General features: G+C 42.3%; 1 protein-coding gene across 14 annotated transcripts in view; it reads left to right on the top strand.

Moving 5' to 3' along the window:
• Positions 1-9,692: 9,692 nt before the first annotated feature.
• TNRC6B (trinucleotide repeat containing adaptor 6B) overlaps positions 9,693-19,383 on the top strand; it is a 122,994-nt gene continuing 113,303 nt past the window's right edge. For 10 of the 14 annotated variants that reach the window (XR_015772483.1, XM_088054991.1, XM_088055005.1 and 7 more), the window contains exon 1: positions 9,795-10,013. Coding sequence is in view for 1 of the 14 variants with exons in the window: in XM_088054998.1 (XP_087911124.1) it covers positions 10,534-10,547 (14 nt within the window). In the remaining 13 variants the exon portion in view is untranslated. Of the gene's footprint in view, positions 9,712-9,794; positions 10,014-10,351; positions 10,410-10,510; positions 10,548-11,586; positions 11,620-19,383 lie in introns of those variants that run through there. The other 4 variants (XM_088054994.1, XM_088054992.1, XM_088054998.1 and 1 more) reach the window with 4 other exon arrangements.

Below are 19,383 nucleotides of genomic sequence, written 5' to 3' on the forward strand. Positions count from 1 at the left end.
AGTGCATTTATATCCAGTAGCAACAGGGGAGGATCAGGGAGGTCAGGTTTAAGATATTTCCATTTGTGAGTATTGACCCTGTTTAGGGGGGGGGGCTTTGTATTTTTACTTTATTTAAAGCAAAAGAGCTTCTGAGTTGCAAATTTCCAATGTGTAAGAAAGAAAAGTATGTTGCACCAGTGGGCTGTGGACTGATCAGCATTTTGCATGGGCTTGGGGGTGGATTTGACACATGCCTGCTGTATGTTGAATGAACACCCAGTTTCTTCAGCTATTTGATTTCCCAGACTGGAGTGGCTTTTCGAGCAAGGATATTGCTCCTGTAACCAGACCAGCAGCCAGTTGATTGCAGGAAGCAGCACTAATACCAAGATGCTACTGTGGTACTTTTGTTTAAAAGTGCCCAAAGCAGTACTCCTAGCCCAAGGGGTAAGACATATGAGCTACATGTGCATGAGTACACGGGGTAACAAAGGATTAGGAACATGTCTGTGAGATCTGGTTGCTGGAACACATTGGATTATGTTTCTCCTGAGCTGGCTACAGACTCATGGCAGCATGGAGAATGGGGAAAAAAGACTGAGCACGCAGGACAGCAAGCTGCCTACTTCAGAGCAGGATCCCACACCAAAGAAAGAATTTGGAAGAACACCAAGCATTAGAAACAAAAGCTATGTATTTCACACCATCAGCATGTGTGGAATAGGAATGTCAGTTGTCTATGACAGCAGAGTTGCAGCAGCACAGGTCTGGGGTTTTTCACACTTGGGATTGTGAGGAACATAAATGTTCTAGCTGAGGGTTTATAGAGACAAACCCTTGTGTCTGAGGTGTCCCCCTAGGATGCAAGAAAAAGTGCTGCTGCTTGGTCATAAAGGGCAGAACCCTATTTGTCCCACTTGAGTTGTTTGGTGGGTGTTGTGGTTAAGAAACAGCACAGCAGGGGCTATTTTATTGTTGCTATGCTCTGGCTTTTCTGAAACTTCACTACTAGAGGAAAGAATAAAGAACTTCCAGGTACCTGGGATGAAACATTTTTTGGAGGGGATGCTTCCAAAAAGAAAGATTATTTTTTTTAAAAAGCTAGTTCCCTGAGAAGTTACAACATATTTGGTGAAACTATGTGAAATCTTAACCTGTAGGTGCTAGACAACCTTAGGAAAAGGGCACTTACTTCAAGTGTTTGAAAAGAAAAGCTATTTAAACTTTGAAGGAGCTATTGGTTTTATTGTTGCAATATTTATGATCCTCTCTTTATAGGTTATGCAACCATTTCCTTAGTTATCCTTAATCTCCTACCAGAAAATCTTTCCCTTGGCTGACAGTCCCCTTGTGCTGAGCACTTGCACTACAGAAACAGAAAACAGCAAATCTAAACACAGCATGATCATCTATAGCTGCCTTGCTAAGTGCACAACACATCTGCAGAAGGATCAATTGCTCTGATTTAGCATGGCCATTAGTGACATTTTGCCACTGAAAGGAAGAAAATCTCTCTGTTTAGTGTCCTGAGGTATAACAGCAATAATCATAGACATTAGAAATGGGAAAGGTCATTAGGTCACCTAGTCCATTGCCTCAATACAATGCAAGGCAATTCACCAATATAACTTTTCTAGGACTTGGTAAATTATGCTACCACTCGTTTGATGTTCTTCTTCAAAGTCTAACAAATCTCATAGGAAGGAAGTTTAAAAAAAAAAACGTTTTGGAGAGCTACAGTAGGCAGATGTTCTGATGGGCATTGCATTGAAATAATGACCCATCTCCTAGCTTATAAAAGCACCTGCCACTGCCCTTTTACAATGAGGACACTGTAATATATTCACTTCCTTTGTTCTGTACTTATGACTGCACCATTTCAACAAATCAGAGTTTTCTGGAAGGAAAAGTTGGGATGTTCTCTACCGGTTTTGCACCAAATTCTACACCAGTTTTAAAGATGTTGATTCAGCCACAGAGCTAAAGTTATGCTTCTGCAAAGCCATATTAATTTCCCTTGACACTTAACCCAGTGGGGTTACTCTGGATTTAAACCAGAGTTACTGACAACCCAGTATGACCAACAGCTTCCTCTTTGCATCCAAGGAGACAGACTCACAAGAACAAAGAGAGAGACAGACAAGCACAGGCGCCAGCTACAGATGCTGCACCCTGCAGCCAAAATGAGGGTGTTGTTCCAGGCAGGTTCCATCTTGTTTCAAAATCTTCCACGTAAGTACTGCTTTGTAGAAGTAATTGGGAATTCACCCATGCACAGCAGTGTTGTTAACATGAGGACACCCTTGGAAATGCTGGAGGGTGTTTGCATTGAATATTGCTGCAAAAGCAATTGCTGCAACAGAAAGTCTTCTGGGGGAGTTGGGATCCCTCAATAAACACAGTCTCCCTGTCTTCTTAAACACCTTTCTGGTCTGGAATATCTTGGAAAAGAAGCTTAAACGTGTATTTACCTTGCTCTTTGAGCATTAGCACTACCCTGTGGAAGGTTACAACAGACACCAGGCTGTGTTAGGCTCTGTAAGATCCTCAGTGACAATAAGCAATCCAGCAGCAGAAATTAAGTGTGGTATAAGCAGAGGAAGAAAACACTAGAACTGAGCTGCTGAGGGCCCTTAAGAGGGAACACACTTTCTTTTTAGCAAAGTCTTTGAATCTAGAACTGCAGTCATAAAAGAACATTTTACTCCTTTTCAGGAAAAAAAAAGAAAGCTAGCCTCAATATAATGATGACTTCCCTCTACTATCCAAAAGTCTCTTTAGGGCAAGACTAGAAGAAAACCCCTGTGACTTTCTGAAGTGAGGAAGAAAGAACCTGGTGTTTTTCGAAGGGCCATTTGTGCTTGATGAAATCCACTGGAATTTTGATCACCTTTCCTTCCTGATGCAAAAAGAAAATTGGACAGCAGACCAAATACTGTTGTAGCTCCTGAGAAAATGCATCTTCTTTTCTCCAGTGGTGCCTGCACACAATTTATCAGTGCGTCCAAAAAGATCATCTCCCAGTGCCAGGAGGTCCTGTAGCTGTTCCCAGGTGTGATCCTGAGGGCTTTGCCCACACACCTTGAACTCCCAGCAACTGATCCCGTGGCAGATTTCCCTTGAGGAGGTGACACAGGAGGCCGTACTCACAAACCTGGTTGACTTTGCTGCTAACTGTTGCAGAAGCAGAGCTGGGACAGTGAGTGAGTCGCGGGGTTTCCCAGTAATCAGCTTTGAGTAGTAAAGAAAAAAGAGCTCGGCTCACCCAGCCTGGCTGCTCTTTGTTCCCGAGCTGCTGGAGGCAAAATCACGGGAACGGCTCTTGCCGCCTTCCTCAGGGTTCACACCGCCTCACACAGGGTGACCCTGGGCTGTTTTACTTCACAGCTCTTCCTCCTGGCCCTCGCACTCCGCTGCTGTCACCATGTCCCTTCTGCCTCCCCACGCAGCTCTCTCTGCAGGGTCCTGGCCAGGGTCACCCTGCAGCTGATGGGGGCGAGCAGAAGAGCGCAGCTCCTGAGAGCTCCGTGTGAGGACAAAACACGCCCTTCTGCACTCAGTGCTGGCCCGCCACCCGAGAAACCTCCCTAACAGCTTCCCACTCCCTGCCACATTAAGATCCCCACATTTTCCCCACCATCACCTTCATTCTGTAACCACATTTTTCGACCAACCTCAGTTTTATGTTGTCATTCAGCAGGTTTTTTCATCTATCTGTCTTACTGATGATGCTCCCTTCCAGAATTACTGCTTTCTGCCCTTGGGTCCTGCCACCCTGGACTCTGGCCCTTTTGCAAGTGTCAGCAGAATATCCAGTTAAAACTCAGATATGCGTGGGGTTTCTGGTGACTTTTTTGTTGTTTTGGTTTTTATAAAAATGTAACCGTATGCTTCTCCATGCAACACTGGTTTTGGAAACTTTGGGAAGAAAGCCATGGAGGGGGAATAATACAACTGCTTTCCAGAGAGTATGAGAGTACAAATAGTCATACTGCATCTTTAAATTCCTAATCAAAACTTATAGTAACTTTTGTGTTTTGGAGGTTGGTTTTTTTTGGGGTTTTTTTTGTTTTTCTTTTTTGCCTGGGCTGCGTGGAGGAGTCACAATTTTCCACATATTAGGAAAGGAAACTTTATTTTTCCTTTATTTTATTTTCTGCCCTGCATTCTGCACAGTCCATTGCCCCACCCCACAGTAACTGTTCAGTCTGTCCCCTGTTCTGCAGGTGCCATCCTTGTTTCCTCATCTGCTTTTCTGGCCGAGCATTATTCCTGCTCACTGTCCGTGTCCATCTCACCAGACCAAAGAAAGACAGACGCTTTGGCATTGGTATTGCTTTCAGTGCTGCTGACAAGTGCAGACAGAACTGTGCTTTTCTACTATGCATAGTTTCACTTCCAGACTAAGGAGAAATGGCAGCCACTCTGCTTCCTTTGATTTCATTAATAATAAAGGACAACAGGAGCCCTTTTCAATGAGGAAAAAGCTCGAGTTAAAAAACTAAACAGCATACTCAATTAATTTAGAACCACAGCAAAGCCTTGGAAAGCTGCCATCTTAAATTACTACACAGATACAACTCACAGAAAATAATAATAATTTAAGAAACAAAAAATAATCCCGTGGTCTTGCTGTCCTAATAAGAGTTTGCTATAGAAGGACAGGTGGGAGCTTTCCCAGCATCAGTATTGATCATACGTGTGTGATATTTCCCAAGAACAAGGGCATATTTATGTAGCGTAAGGAAGGAACTGGCAGGAATGTGCCCAGCCCTCTTTCTTCCTCAAAACCTGATTTTTCTGTTGGGAGGGAGCTGGGTGGCATAAATGGGTACACAAATGATGTTATATCTGCTTTCACCTACCTATACTTCAGTTTCTATTTAGATTCAGCTAAAGAGGACTCAAAACAGTTTTGCACAGGCCGCTACTGGTATTGAATATCATAGCTCCAACCAAGTTGGTGGAATGGGAATGTTAAAAGTTAATTAAAATCTTGTCTGAAGAATTGCACTACTTCTAGCCTCAGCATAACTGCTAGCTGATAACTCCTATATGCATGCTGGTTCACTCTCAGGACTAAACATAGTAGAAAAAAAATGGCAAAAAAGAGACTGTGTAAAAGACTACAATATTTTTCAAACCATTTTCCTAATTGTCTGTTTTTTTCATTATAAAACCTCCATGTTAGCATTGTTTTGCTGAAAATAGCTGTATTTAAAATAGCTTCAAATAATGTTAATGAAGCATTGTTTTAATTTTGCCTCCAGGAAAAACAAAACTAAGTAGTATTATGAATTATTCTCTATTTAAAACCACTGCCATCCTATTAACAATTTTTTCCCTTTAGCTGTGGGCTGACAAAATTCTTTCTCCCTTTTCCTTCCAACAATATAATGTGAGCATGACAGCACAACAAATTGAAACTTCTGCTAAGCACTTTGCCCAAGATGTACATAAACTGCTCTTGTTTCTATTGCAGCTGCATGTCTTTCCTGGGCATGATACATAAAAATAGGCAATGTCAAAATAAGCCTACTATATTAAGAACAGTTAGAGATGTGGAGGTGTCTGACTGGGACTTCAAGCTCAGGTCCTGAGCACTTACAGTCATTAAAGATATTTTTACGGATTTTTGTAAAGCAAGAATGTTAGCACTAATCACGTGACCAACACACAAATTTGAAAATTACATCTGACATATCCCTAATTTCCTCTTGCCATTTAACTTAATTCTAGTATTCATTACTTTCTTTTCCCTGAAATTGCTCTTTTGTGTTTCTTCTTCACTATGGGTGGCTTAGAAAGGAAAAAATAATTGTGTTGAAATCTGCTCTTCTCTATTTTAAACACAAATTCTTTTTTTCTATCCTGATTTTTACAGCTCCCAGGCATACGAAGTATTACTTCCTCTCTTTTGCTTGTTCCCTGAAAAGTTTTATGAAGGATGCACAAGAATGGCTGAGAAAATTTCTCACCACTCTATTGAAGGAAATAGGAAATGCTGAATCCTTAGCATGTGTCTCTGCTGAAATTAATTATTAGAATAAATATTTTTAGATATAGATAATTGCTATTTAAACAAGATCAAAATATTTGTAAATATTTATGTTTTATTGCCCTCGTATATTGATGCCATATGCCTGCTGAAACTTCCCTGAAGTCTTCTAGGAAAAGGATGGATTAAAAACCAACTTCCAGGGGAAAGATGTAAGAAAGAAAATAATCTAATCAGTCTGTGTTTCTATAAAACAAGAGCACATCAATTCTTTTATCACTTTTTCTATGAATCATCTTTTAAACAATGGCAATCTGCTTTGTCAATGCTGCCTGCATTTTAGACACAGATAAAGTACAGAATTGTACCACATGTTAAATGTTACCTTCCACATAAAACACTTAAACATAGGACACCATAAAGAGCATCAGCACACACTTGACTGTGGCTTTCCAAAATGTAACCTTTCTCTTAATCAATATGCAGGTAAGTAGTTGGCTCCTTTCTGTGTCCAAGACAACTGCTGCTTAGGGCATCCAAAGCAGAAAAACAGGCAGGGTTAGCAAAGACCTTTTCTAAAAATAACAGTAGTTTTTAGTGACTGAATAGCCAGAGTTCATTCAGATACATTGATTTAAAAACCTAGCAACGTCATGTCATGGCACTTTTAGAAATAATAAACCAGAGTCAAAACCCCTGACTACAAATTCCAAATATCAAAGATGTTTCTAAACTCTTGTCCTCTCTCATTCCTGCGCCCAGAATTGTCCCAAGCTGGCAGCACTCTGCTTGTTTAGAGAAGTACCTTCATGCAGGCTTTTTCTAGACTGTATCCCTGTCAGACACAGTATAACAAACTTAAGAAGAATAAAAATAAACTTAAAAAAGAAGAGGTGATGTACTTTCATAACCTAAGAGTCAAAAGGCTGTGGAACTGACCCCAACTCTGAAGTCTGTCTCTCTGGCTACAGTCTGTGTGAGGTTTGATACTTGGGATGTCTGCAGGCAAAGTCCCAGCCTGTTTCTGCGGAAGCCATACTGCAGTGAGGCCACTTCCCAAAGCTATAATGGTTTTTCTCATCACTTCTCTATCAGAAAGGAAAGACTTTCACCCCAAAGAAACCCAACCTTTCCCAGCACCTGGAAAGGCACCACAGTGGTAGTGTAATACTGACACCCAGTGGACGAAAAAATGCAATGTCACTGTCCAACTTGGTCCCATTTCTGGATAGGATTGGTAGTGGGGAGGTATGAAAAAAACAGGAAGAACTATTTTGGTCCTAAGCATTTGGACTTCATGAGAACCAGAACCTGTTTAGGGGCTGTGATTCCTTCCAAATCCAGGTGAACCTGGGTGGGAGCTCTTGAGTCATCCATTATAGCTTCAGACAAACCAACAAAATCTGCTTGCTTTTTACGGTTCAAATTTGTTTTATAGTGTGAAACTACAGGTACAATGGAGAGTGGTATCTTATCCTGCTCCAAAATGAAAATATCTCGTTCCCTAGGCTTATGCAAAATAAATCATATCCCTTCACCTGCTACATGTACACCATAACCCTGAGCAAAACATAGGAAGGAACACCCACAAAAGAACACCAATAAGTGGAAAGAAAATTTAAAGAGGGAAATTATTTCATTATTTTTTTACTTATGGCAAAGACAAGGTCAGCATCTTGGACAGATCATTCTCTCCCAAAGCTTGCAACCTGTACTCTTGGTTTATTAGTGATTTCTGCTTACAACATGAAAAATACATCTGTATTTTTCAGTTCCCACACATCGAATAAACAAAAAGAGGCAAAGCGCATCGAAAAGTTGTATTACTAATTCATATTGATTTATACAGAGCCTTTTGTATTCCTTACAGCACCACAGTAACAAGTATGTGCATATCCAGTATGAAATCTTATTCATATTAATGGGGCTCTTTTCCCACCAATCAATGTAAAAATCAATTACCATTACTGAATGGAGAAGCCATCAAAAGATTGACTGCTCTTTACTGACTTGTGTAACTTGATTTTGCGGGGATCTTGTCTGCTGTCTGTGCCACCAGCACCCGTGGCTTTGCTGTGCTGACAGCTGTCCCTCCTGCTGGTGACTAGCCTACGAAGGGCTCTGTGGCTCTTCCAAGGTCATGTTTTCATCGAATACCCACAGACCTGTTCACTACGGTGACAGGCACATCACATCTCTAGAGTTCTCTGTTCAGCTGCTCTACGGCTCTGCTAATCAGGTTGTAACAGGATTCTCTCGGGGAGAGCAAATGGAAATACTGCACTGGCTTGCAGCCCTGGGCGAGGTCGGGAAGTGACATTAATGAACATCAGCCTTCAAATATACTGGAGAATAAGGAGAATGAGACCAAGCATAGATATTAGGTACAAAGAGAACCTCTTGTTCCCAGTTTATCTTCCACATAATTCTGTTATCCGTGTATTCCCCTCATTGCTTTCTGTGTCAGTTTTGGAGACTTCAATGCTCCTCCGGCCCTGCTCTTCTGCTATGCTAATCCTTTGGGCCATCCAGGTCCTGCTGATGTACCTGCACTTTATCCTTCCCGTTCTGCGATGCAGCAGCGCTGCCCCTCACCTGCTCTGCTAACGCTGCTCATCCCGGCCTTCACACCACCTCCCCGGAAAGCGTCCCCGGGCCCGCTCCTGCCTCAGCCGACCACGGACCACCCCCACAGCCCCGCTTCTGGCCCGGCACACTCCCAGATAATGAAGATCAGCGTGTATTTGTAACGATTACATTTAGGAATGACGCCAGGGTCACCGCAAATCGCTTTTTCACAAGTTTTCCCTGCCGCGGGCCCCGTCACGTGCGCAGCTGCCCGGGCCACGTGGGGCGCGGCCGACACGCGCCATCGCCCCACCCAAAGCGCGCCCTCAAAGAAGATTGACAGTGAAATTAACCAATCAAAGGCAGGACCTTGCCTTTCCCCGCCCCCCAGCCCACGGTTGCTGTGTCATCCGGCGGGTGACATCGGGGGGCGGTCGCCGGTTGGCTGCGCAGGCGTCGGCTTACGGCCAATGAGCTTCGCGAGCTGAACGACTGACACCTATCCTGCCCAATAGCTGCCTCGCGTGCACGTGGGGGGTGGGACGAAGCGGAGATGTCGCTGGGGACGGCGGGCAGTGTGGCGTTGGTGCTGTGCGGCGGCGCCGCTGAGCAGCCATAGCCGCTATCGCCTATGCCCATCACGGCCCCCCGTCCATGCGGCCGGCAAATGAGTGCACAAACTGACGTAACCTCGCCTCGGCTGAGGAGGGTCCGCGGGGCCACCGAGGAGCGCGGCTCGGTGGGCGGGTGTCCGCGCTGTTACGGTGTAACAGATAACATTCCTTCTCTAATGGAGTCGGAGGGTGCGACCCACAGACCAAGCCGTCGGGCGGAAGGGCGGGACAAGTAGAAGCGGGCGAGCGAGTGCCCCATTTAAGGGGCAAATCTCGCAGACAACTGGCAGAGGAAGAAGGGGCGGTAGCCAGTGAGGGATGTGAAGGGGGGCAACGTTAACCGGTGACAGCCAGCAAATGCAGCCAATTAGTGAGCGTGTAGTGATGCGACGGCCCAATCAAAGGCGCCAAGAGGCGGCGCTCCGCTCTGATTGACGTGCTTGCTGGCTAATGGGCGGAGAGATCCCCTAGACTCTTCCCAATGGGCACCGTGAAGGGGCGGAAAGGGGAGCGGAAGGAGAAGACGAGCAGGCAGAACCACCAATCAGCGTGAGGGTCGGCGGGGCGCCGTCCAATGGGCGGTGCGAGGGGCGGTGCGGGGGCGTGTCCCGGTGTGTTTGGGTTCGTGCTCCTCGGGGGAGGGAGAGACGGCGGCGAGGAAAGTTTGGTTTTGGTTTTTTTTTTTTTTCCCCCCCCGGTGGTGTTTTTTTGGCGGGGCCGGCGGAGGGGGGGGACGCTTTTCGCAGCTTCTTCGCCTTTCGCTTCCTGGGGTTCGTGTTTCCCGGGCGGGCGGAGCCGCCCCCGGCACTGAGAAGAACGGGGGCTCAGCGCACCGCGGCGGCGCCTCGGCGGTGAGTGCGGGACGGGCCCCCCACCTATCCCCCATCCCCGCTCCCAGCTCCCGCCGCGGGGACTCCCTGGGAGCCCTTCCCGCCCTGCGGACCCTCGCGCCGCCTCTGAGGGGCCTCTGGCGCCGGGCCGCGGTGCCGCGGGGCGGGGGAGGGACGGGGGGCCGGGCCGGCGGGAGGGGCCCCGAGCGGCGGCGGCTCAAGGGCGCTGCCCCGGCGGTGGCGGAGCAGCCGCTGCTCCCGCCCCGACCCCGCCGAGTGCCTGTCCCGGGGCACAGCCGGGCGAGCGCTGCCCCCTCCTCGCCTCACGTGTGGCCGCCGCTCGCCGTCCTCTCCGGCTCCACACAGGGCCCCGGGGAAGAGCCGCCCGCCCGCCAGGTCACCCAGGCCGGGCAGGAGGTATAGCGGCGGCAAGACTCCGAGGAGCCCTTGTGTGGATGGGGGGAAAAAAGTGCTGTAGTGTGGGGACAGAACCGAGGTTGCGTTGGTACCACTGCAAACCGCGCTGGATGAGTGGAAGGCAATGCGGGTTAAAATGTGTGTGTGTATATGTGATGGGCGGGCGGGAAGAGTGACCGTGTTCAGAGGTGTTTCCCAGAGGGGAAGAAAAGTTTCCCCAGCTGTTTGTAGCAAAATGAGTGAATGTTTGTTTCTGGAGACGCTTCGCTGGCTGTGGATAAGCGCTGCTTGCAGCGTGGTATCTTGCAAGCTCAGATCTGCTTTATGAAAGTGCATGTAGGAGGATCTACTACAGCATACAGCTGAGGCTTGTTGAATAAACCGAAGACTCAGCAAAGTGTTTTCCTAGCTAAAGTAGAGATGATTACTGCTGTAAACAGTACTTGTTTTTCCGTGGTAACGTTTCGCTACCCTCGTGAACATTTGTTAAAATACCTCTTTGTAAAGTTAACTTTCATTTTGTTGTTTTTACAATCCATTAATTACTATTTTTAAATCATGAGTTGCTAGAGTTCAGTGTCACCTTTACAACCTCTAGAAAACCTGACTTTTCCTGCGAAATAGTAGGTTAGTCCTTGGGGATTGTACAGCTCTGTATTTGAAAGGTCTGTTTTACCTAGTGTTTTCCAGTAATATTGCTATCCAGATGAATGGATTTTGGAAATTAGTTCCTGCTACAAGTGTTGTAGAGGTGATAACTTCGATTCATAGGGTTATTAAATATGTGCAGAAGTTGAAACAGCTTTGTAGGTAGTTTTTCCAGACTGAAGTTGCTCAGCAATGCCCTCCTCTCCTGTGGTGACTGAGGGTGCAGATTCCTTGGAATGCTCGCTGTTGAGATGTGATTAAATGCTCTCATCTGCTGCATTACCCAAGGCCCCGAATTAAAATATGATCTCCAGTTTTTCTACGTGAGCCATGGTTATTGCAGGGTCTGCTGGGTAGATGTATTTTGTGGGAAGGGGTTTGCAGGTTCAACTTTTCACCTGAGTTAGTTGAGTTGCAGCTGTAACTAGACAATTCATCAGCGAAGAAATCGCCCTGCAAAAAGTTAAGACTGGAGATGGGGGAAGGGAGCCCAGAGAGGTATAACCTACTGTGAGGTTTTGGGGCAGTAAGGTACAGGCAGATCTATCTTAATAGAGAGTAGGTAAGGTCATCATTTTACATTTATCTTGTTTAGCAATACTGCATGTGTGCTGATGGGCAAAATTGAATTATTGGAATGCTTAAAAGGAATCACCTGAATCCTGTAATACAGAAGTCCTGGTAAAAATAATAATCAAGTCTGTGTCTCTTGATTAGGCAGACTTTTGAATTAATGCATTACTCCAGTTTCTGTATACCTGCAAATTTAGCTAGAGATCTACACTTTCATTTAAACAATAAGTTCAAGCGTTTGGACATAAAAGTCTTGACAAAGCTTAATCTTCAGAGTTTGTGTGATTGAATAGTCCAATAAAACATTTAGGTTGAGTGTGTGTCATGGCTTTGCTTGGTGATGCTTATTTCATCATTAAAACTTGATGTTGGAGGATGACTTCAGAGGAGGAAGCTTCAGGAGAGAATTTTGCATAGCTCTGAGGTAGTGTATTTTACCTTAGATCCACCTCCTATCACAGCAAGTAAGAAATTCGAAATTAATTTTTTTTTGCAGAAGTAATGCATAATAAAAATCATATGTAGTGATAGCTGCATCTAGAACAGTGGGATGAATAGCTGCATCCAGAATGATGGAAAGAATCGAAGGACTGCTTTAAAATTAGTAATTTGAAAATATGTTCAAATGGGGTTTGTTCTCCTGGGTTTTTGAGTGATTTTTTTTTCCCCTCCAATAAAGCTGGTGTATTTCTGCTCACAGAAGAAATTGGATTTACAATTAAGCAGTACGAACTGGAGATCATAGAATAAGTCTAAGAAGCTTAGTTATTGACTTGAATGAGTTTATTAATAGTCTGCTTAATGGTTTGGTTCCTCTATTCTCCATTTTCTGCAAAATGCTTGGATGCAGAGTCTGTTCTAGTCACTTATTGCCATTATTGTGTTTATTTTCTTGGAAATCTTTTTATACATAGGTATTGTCTGCTTTGTGCAGTAATAACAACGGACAGTCATTTTCCAGTTTCTTTGCAATGGCTTTCCTCAGTCATTGCTCGTAGTGCTGCTCTTAGATACACAAATTCTGCGATACTTCTACCCACAGCGTACCTAACATCTTGCAGCTATTCACATCTTTATCATTAGTTTTTGTTTTTCACTCAGCTTTAACCTGTGTATAATTTGAGTCAGTAGATGTGTTTTTGTGAAGAACTGGCATTGTTTTCACAGGATAAATTAAGCGTGTTTATCACAGAAATAAAGGAGGGAAGTACCTGATACTAGCACATATGTACCACTGGTTTTCTTTGAAGCTGAAGGTTTTCTGTCACGTCAGTGCTTATAAAATGTATTTGCTCTGGATTTGCTTGTAATGATCTGTTTCTTGCGTTTTCAGAAATTTTAATCATGAAATGTTTCACTGTCTTAGGGAAAGAATAGCAAAGGAATGTCAGGCTTCAGTTCTAATTGCAAGAACCTAGCACAGAGATGTTGAGCAAACAGTAACATGCATTTCTAATAGTTTGACCAGTTGTGGTAGAAAAATACATATATTCTTGCTAACAGACTTCCTTAGTTTAGCATTTACTGTGTTTCTCCATTTTCAGATAAAACATATATGCTAAGGTTGCAGCAAACAGAGTGTGGAATATGGACTGAAGAATTCATGTCAGTCTCTTGTGAATCCAAACTAAACTTCTGGCTACTATCTGCTAATAAAAATAGGGGCACTTTTTGGTACTTGGACCAGCTGTCACTGTCAGACAAGTTGTTGCCTGCTGGTATTTCTGCTTGCGAGGTGACAGAGGTGACTGGGGTGAGAGTAATCAGGATATTCTGATTGCTGTTCCCTGTCCCTTCAGCGGATAGTAAAACTCTTATACGTCCTTACATTTCTCTTCTGTTCATGCCTTCTTTGTGTTGCACTTCTACTCATTATTTTTTATTTCTTCAGAGAAGTAAACATGCTTTGCTGCAAAGCGTTGGTGTCACTTATTTTTTCTCCTTCAGAGCAGTAGGCAGTGAGAACATTAAATTTATTTTCTCCCTTTGCCTTCTTATAGTGGTTAGAGGGAGAGGGTGTTTTTGCACTTATGGTTTGCATCATGTTGTAGGGGAATGTTCTGAGGTTTTTAAGTTTTCATCAGTGTAAGGGTTGTGGTTGGAGTTTGGATGTTCTCCGTGTTTACCATGTAGTGAGCTATGGAGATGACCTTTTCCAGTTTCAGCTAGTCAGTACGGATTGCATTTCTGGGCCCTGCCAGCTTTAGTAGTTCTGAAATTGGATATCGTGCATGTATTTCCTGATTTAATATCTGTGGATTAGAAAAAACACAATAGTTCCTCTGTGAGAAAATCTGGGAAGCAAGTTAATGTTCTATCCGAGACTTGCACTGTTTAAATTTTTTAAAATATCTACTTAAAAAAGTAGAATGGATCTGAAAGCAGCTCTTAGCCAGTTTAGCTTTTAAGTCTGTGGAGCAGCATCCTGCTTGTCAGGAGAAATGGGAGATATCAGAAGGCAGCACTTGTGCTGTGTGCTACAGGATACTGGTCAGAATAAATGTGTGAAAAATAACCTGGAAGTTGATATATTTTGACCATGTTACACAGAAGATGGGAAGCTGGAAAGCTAATTAGCGGATGAAAGGATAAGAAGCAAAGTTGCAAAACAAAGAGTTGATAATTTTAGATAGCTTGACAGAGGATTAGTCAAAAGGTGATACAATAATATCATGTTGCTTGTGTGAGGGGAAGTCCTCTAATCCATCTAAATGAGTAATGAAGTAAAAGTCATTGGTGTTTTTACTTCTATTTAATTTTTATAATTTTATCATGACTCTTGATAGTGTCATAAAAAGTGCTATAAAGAAAAACAGCCTGGCAGAGCTTTTCAGTAGTGTATTGGGGTTTTTATTAGTAAAGTCTCTTCTGTAACAGGAGAGATATGTGCCCTTTGATCTGGTAGTAGTCTACAAAGAACATAGTTTTTGCGAATATTGTTGACTTTCTTCTGCTAAGTTTGAAGGTTTTTCAGATTCTAGTCTCTATTTTGTTTGTTGGAAATGCTTCTTCCTGTTCCTCTGATCATCTTGTATCCTAGGGTTGCAGGGCTTTTTTTTTTCCTACTCGAGTCCCTCTTTCTTTCTTACCACAAACACTTGGTTGTACCTGCAGTTCTCTAATGCGTTGCTCATGTGGCAAAAGCAGGCTTTGTGAGAGAGTTTCATTAGTTAAATTATTTTAAATCTAGTAGCTGAATGTTTGCTGGCCTTCTTGTTTTAGGACTGGTCCAGTAGGTCTCCACACGATCAGAACTAAGAAACTCCTGGGCTGTTCCATGGCAATCTCATTACCAATTTCCCTGGCCCTGCGACCTCTCTGCACAACTCTGACGACAGTACTACATGAGTGGTAGGAAAGATAGGAAACCCACCTCTGGGGAGTAGAAGGAGCTCTTCAGGGACTTGCCAGCCTACTGTGGACTAAATATATTTTGGCCTTAGGGTGATCGACCAGTGATAATGGGAGTAAGTCCTCTTGTATCACTGCTTCTTACAGCCAAGAGATACAAACTACTCAGCACTTTAGTGTCAGTCTCCTCTAGTTATGAACTTCTGTGTCTTAGGAGATGAAGAGAGGAGCTGGTTGTCCAGCTCTTCTGGACATTTGAGAACCTTTTAGCTCTCTTTTGGGACATTTGGGGATCCTTAGAAGTAATCTGGTGTCTCTTTCTGGAGAAGATGGAAGTGACACAGAGTACATTTTATTTTATAATTACAGCTGACAGTATGTTCTGCTTTTTATACAGCAGTACAGTAACTTTGTGATTTAAAAGCTTTTCCAGAAGTTAGATTTTTGTAGAAGATTAAATCACCTATACGCTCACTTACTTTACCATTACAGTGAAACACTATTTCAGATCTCTGAGGTTTCTGTTGCTTGCACATTGTGACTTGAGAAACCATAAGGTAATAGTATTAGAGGGTGCAACTAGCATAAAGAATGATGAGGAACTTGGGAAAAAATATTAGGATAATGTTTTGATTTAAAAAAATTGCCTCTGGGATAGAGGAAGGGAATGTGTCCCCTTACCCCAGCTTCTTACAAAGACCAAAATATACTTCAGTCCAGAATGAATTATCATCCTTGATCTGAAGCAGCTCAAAATCCCTTTAAGAAAGAAGGCCATAATACCTATTGCTCTAAATAGTGGCTTTAAAGCATTTTCAGCTATTTTTATGGGGTTTTTCTTTGTGACCCTCTCTGGGATTTTTATGTATTGAGATTCTTCCTGGATGTATTAGTGTTATTATAATATCATTCTTATATTGTTGTAAATATAGCAGTTTCACTCCATGTTGGGAATATGTTTATTCTGATAACTATGTTTGGGGGTTTTATTTTGGAGTTTTTGTTTATTTGTTTTTTAAGTTCCACTTAATTGCTTCAAGTAAGAAGCTAAAAATGAGAACTTTGGCACAAATGTGTGTCTATGCAGGATATTTTACTATTACATCCATTGTAATTTATATTCTTATCCTTCCATATGTATTTGGGTTCTGAAAAAAATTGTTTAAAATTAAATTTCTAGTATTTTTGTTTGTCAAAGGCTGAGATTCTGCATTATCAGGTTTGAGTTGCATTGTATCAGATACCTATTCTGGCAAATTAAAAATGCAGATGAGTCTTCTTTTGAAGAGAATAAAAATGAGAGTCAAGCCACAGTGCTCATTTGTGACTGTTCATTAAGATTCATACCATTTTTCATTGACACTGCAAGAAAAAAAAATCAATACTTAATATTTTTATATTATCCATTTGAAATGGATCCTCCCATTTAAAATAGATCTTGTCTATACTATTCCCTATAATACTATAGAATTTCCCTGCCCCTCATAATAAGTGTCTTTTTTGTGGTGATTTCATACAGGCTCACCTCATGTTTTTCCTAGCCCTTCAAGGCAAAGTGGGATAGTAAAGCTAAAATTGAGTTTTTATTATTATAGCTGTGCTTTTTGCTTGGATAAATGTTTGGATGCTTCAGGATCTGCTTGTCTACTTTCTGCAGCTGGTGTGGTGATAGCCTGAAGAACAGGTGTAGATTTTAGTTGGTGTTCAGTGTTTCTGTTATATTTAATAAAAGCTTAGGGGAAGTTGCCTATGTTTCTGATAGCATTCACTTTGCTAAATGGTACTTGAAAGGGTGAAGATGTATTTTATTGCAGAGCTAGGCTTTTTCACACATTTTTTAAACTCATGGCTGCCATAGATTGTCTATAATTTTCTTTGCTTGACCTTTTTAATTTTCAAGGTGCTCAGAGATGCAACCAAAACTTGCTGATAATACTCTCATTTGTTGGATGTTAACTCCTCTGATTCTTTCATAATCAAAATCCAACTTTCTCTTCCCTGTCCCTGGCAATTTATATATTGTGGAAAATAGATTCATGTTGAGAGAAGCTTCCTGTTGATTGAAAACTAAATTAGACTGTGGAGAAAACAGGTAGAAGTCCCATTGTATCAAATACTTTTTTTTGTTGTCTAATAAGCAAAGGAAAATGCTCCTGACAGTGTTACATTGCGGTGGCCTGAGGGCAAGAATACAGTGACATAATTGGTCCGCTCCCTCTCCAGCTCTAACCCTGTACTTAACCAATGTTGGATAATGTTGCTTTCACCAGTTGAAGGTTACTAGATAAACTGGCACTGCGTTGTGTATGGATACTGTATATCAGCTTATCTCACCCCTGCACAGCTGGGTATGTAAATAAACTAAAAGTAACTTTAGTCTTGTGAAGTTTGGATGAAAAATAATTGAGAATTTGTGTTACTGAATTTTCAGATTTAATAAAGGATGAACAAAAAGTAACATATAAGTGAAGAACATTTAAATCTAGGAGGAAATTTTAGGAGTTGGGTTTTTAAATGTGGTGGGAGAACTTGACTGTGAAAATCAGTTGTCACATAGTTCAAGTACATAGCCTAAACATAGACTTTTGTGGTTTTGGTCGCAATAGTAAAGCTGGGTTACTTATCTTTTAAATGCCACTTTCAGGGGAAATAAGAAAGATTGAAAGTTGAAGAACTCTTTTGTGCCATAAAACTGAAAATTTAGGGCCCTGACCTCATACATTGTTGAGCAGGTCTGAAGCTGCTCTTGCAAGTAGTTCCAAATTCAGTAGTACAAACTAAACATGTTCAGTAAAGGCTGCAGTGTTGAGGACTAGCATTGTATCAGTAATAACTTGCATTGTCTTTAAATTTAAAAATTAGCCATAAAAATGAGTGTATTGCCTCATTTCTTTGAAGATTGAAAAAACAGATTGAATATAAAACAGATTTTTGAAAATTAGCTTCCTGTTCCTTTCTTAGGTGCTGAAATAGCTGAAAAGTACAATTCAGACTGATGTCATGCTATAAATATTGATGAAGTTCTATTTGGCAGCTGGTTATGTTCAAAGTTGGTGTTTGCAATTATAGTTTAGAATTATTTGCTTAACAACTCAGCATTTGTTTTCTTTGACAATAATAGTGCCAAGATCTTGGACTTCTCTGCATGTATAATCCCATTAGTGGGAAGTCGAAACGTCTTTGTATAAAAGAACCTCTCTGTTATTAATCATTAGAAGTGAGATAAATATGGAACATTATTTTGGAAAATTTCAGGGTGTAAACTATAAAAGAGTGAAGTTTAAAAAGCAGACAAAGCAGATTGTGTCTTAAGCTTTATTTTCCATCACACTGCCCTGGCCTTCCTGCTGGCTGTGTCCTGGCTCAGTCTGGCCATAACCTTCTGCCCGGGGCTGCATTACAGGGTGCAGTGCCGAGACCTAAAGCCTTTCTGGGGCAGCAGGGGATGCTCGTCTGCCTTTATGGCTGCTGGAGGATTTAGCACAAATATTGCCATGCTGGTGTGAATTCCTTAACAACGCAGCTCTTATTGTAAAAGCAAACAAAGCAAAAGGATAGTTTAACGCAGGAAACCTTGATACTATTCTAATTAAATACAGGAAGATTGTAAGAACTAGATAGTTTGAGAGGCATGGCATCTTCCAATCCTGCCCTGGATGTGAATGATTGTTAGTAATGTTGTCTTTAGCTCTTGTAATTGCTGCTGTTAGTGAACAAGCCACCATTCCCCTTTCCTCTGCACAAGGCTGCTTACCACCTTATCAGTTTTAATTTAGTTACTGCTGCTGGGTTTGATAAACATACTGCTGTATAGGACTTGATGAGTGTAACTGGTGGCTCGAAAGGAAACCTTCGATCTTGAGTTGACTTTAGTGGTATGAATAATCTGTCAGGATGATTCTGTTGGGATTATCAGCAGTAAAGGAGTTATTTATAGCTTTCAGGTTTAAAGTTGAGCTGTTGAGAAGCAGGTTTCTCACTCATCACAACGTTTTGCTTAAGATGAAGAAAAATGCTTTGTGTCTCTGGTCTAGTAGACCAGTGGTGTCTCCACGCTCCACTTTTCCTTAGAAAATCTTGATACTCTGTATTTTGAAGATTTTGTCACTTCGCAAATGCCCTGAAATAAAGGTTTGGTTGCACTAGTGAAGCTCCAGCAGTGCTGAATCCTTTGGAATGCTGGTATACGTGGATTGCTGGCATTTTGAGCATGTTGATTGCGGGCCGTTTTTGCCACTGGGGCACCATTAAATGCCATGATAGTTGTGATACTTATGGTAATGACTGCTTTTGTGCCATTTGGATTCCAAGCATTGCTACTGTTAACAAGTAGTAGCAGCATTAGCAGTGTAAAGTAGCCCTTTTCTGTGCCTGAAAACCAATAATTTGCAAGACCTAATAG

Source organism: Pseudopodoces humilis, chromosome 5 (assembly GCF_049639895.1).
Source record: "Pseudopodoces humilis isolate 2021_Gansu_Grassland_sample_001 chromosome 5, ASM4963989v1, whole genome shotgun sequence".
Taxonomy (NCBI): Eukaryota; Metazoa; Chordata; class Aves; order Passeriformes; family Paridae; genus Pseudopodoces; species Pseudopodoces humilis.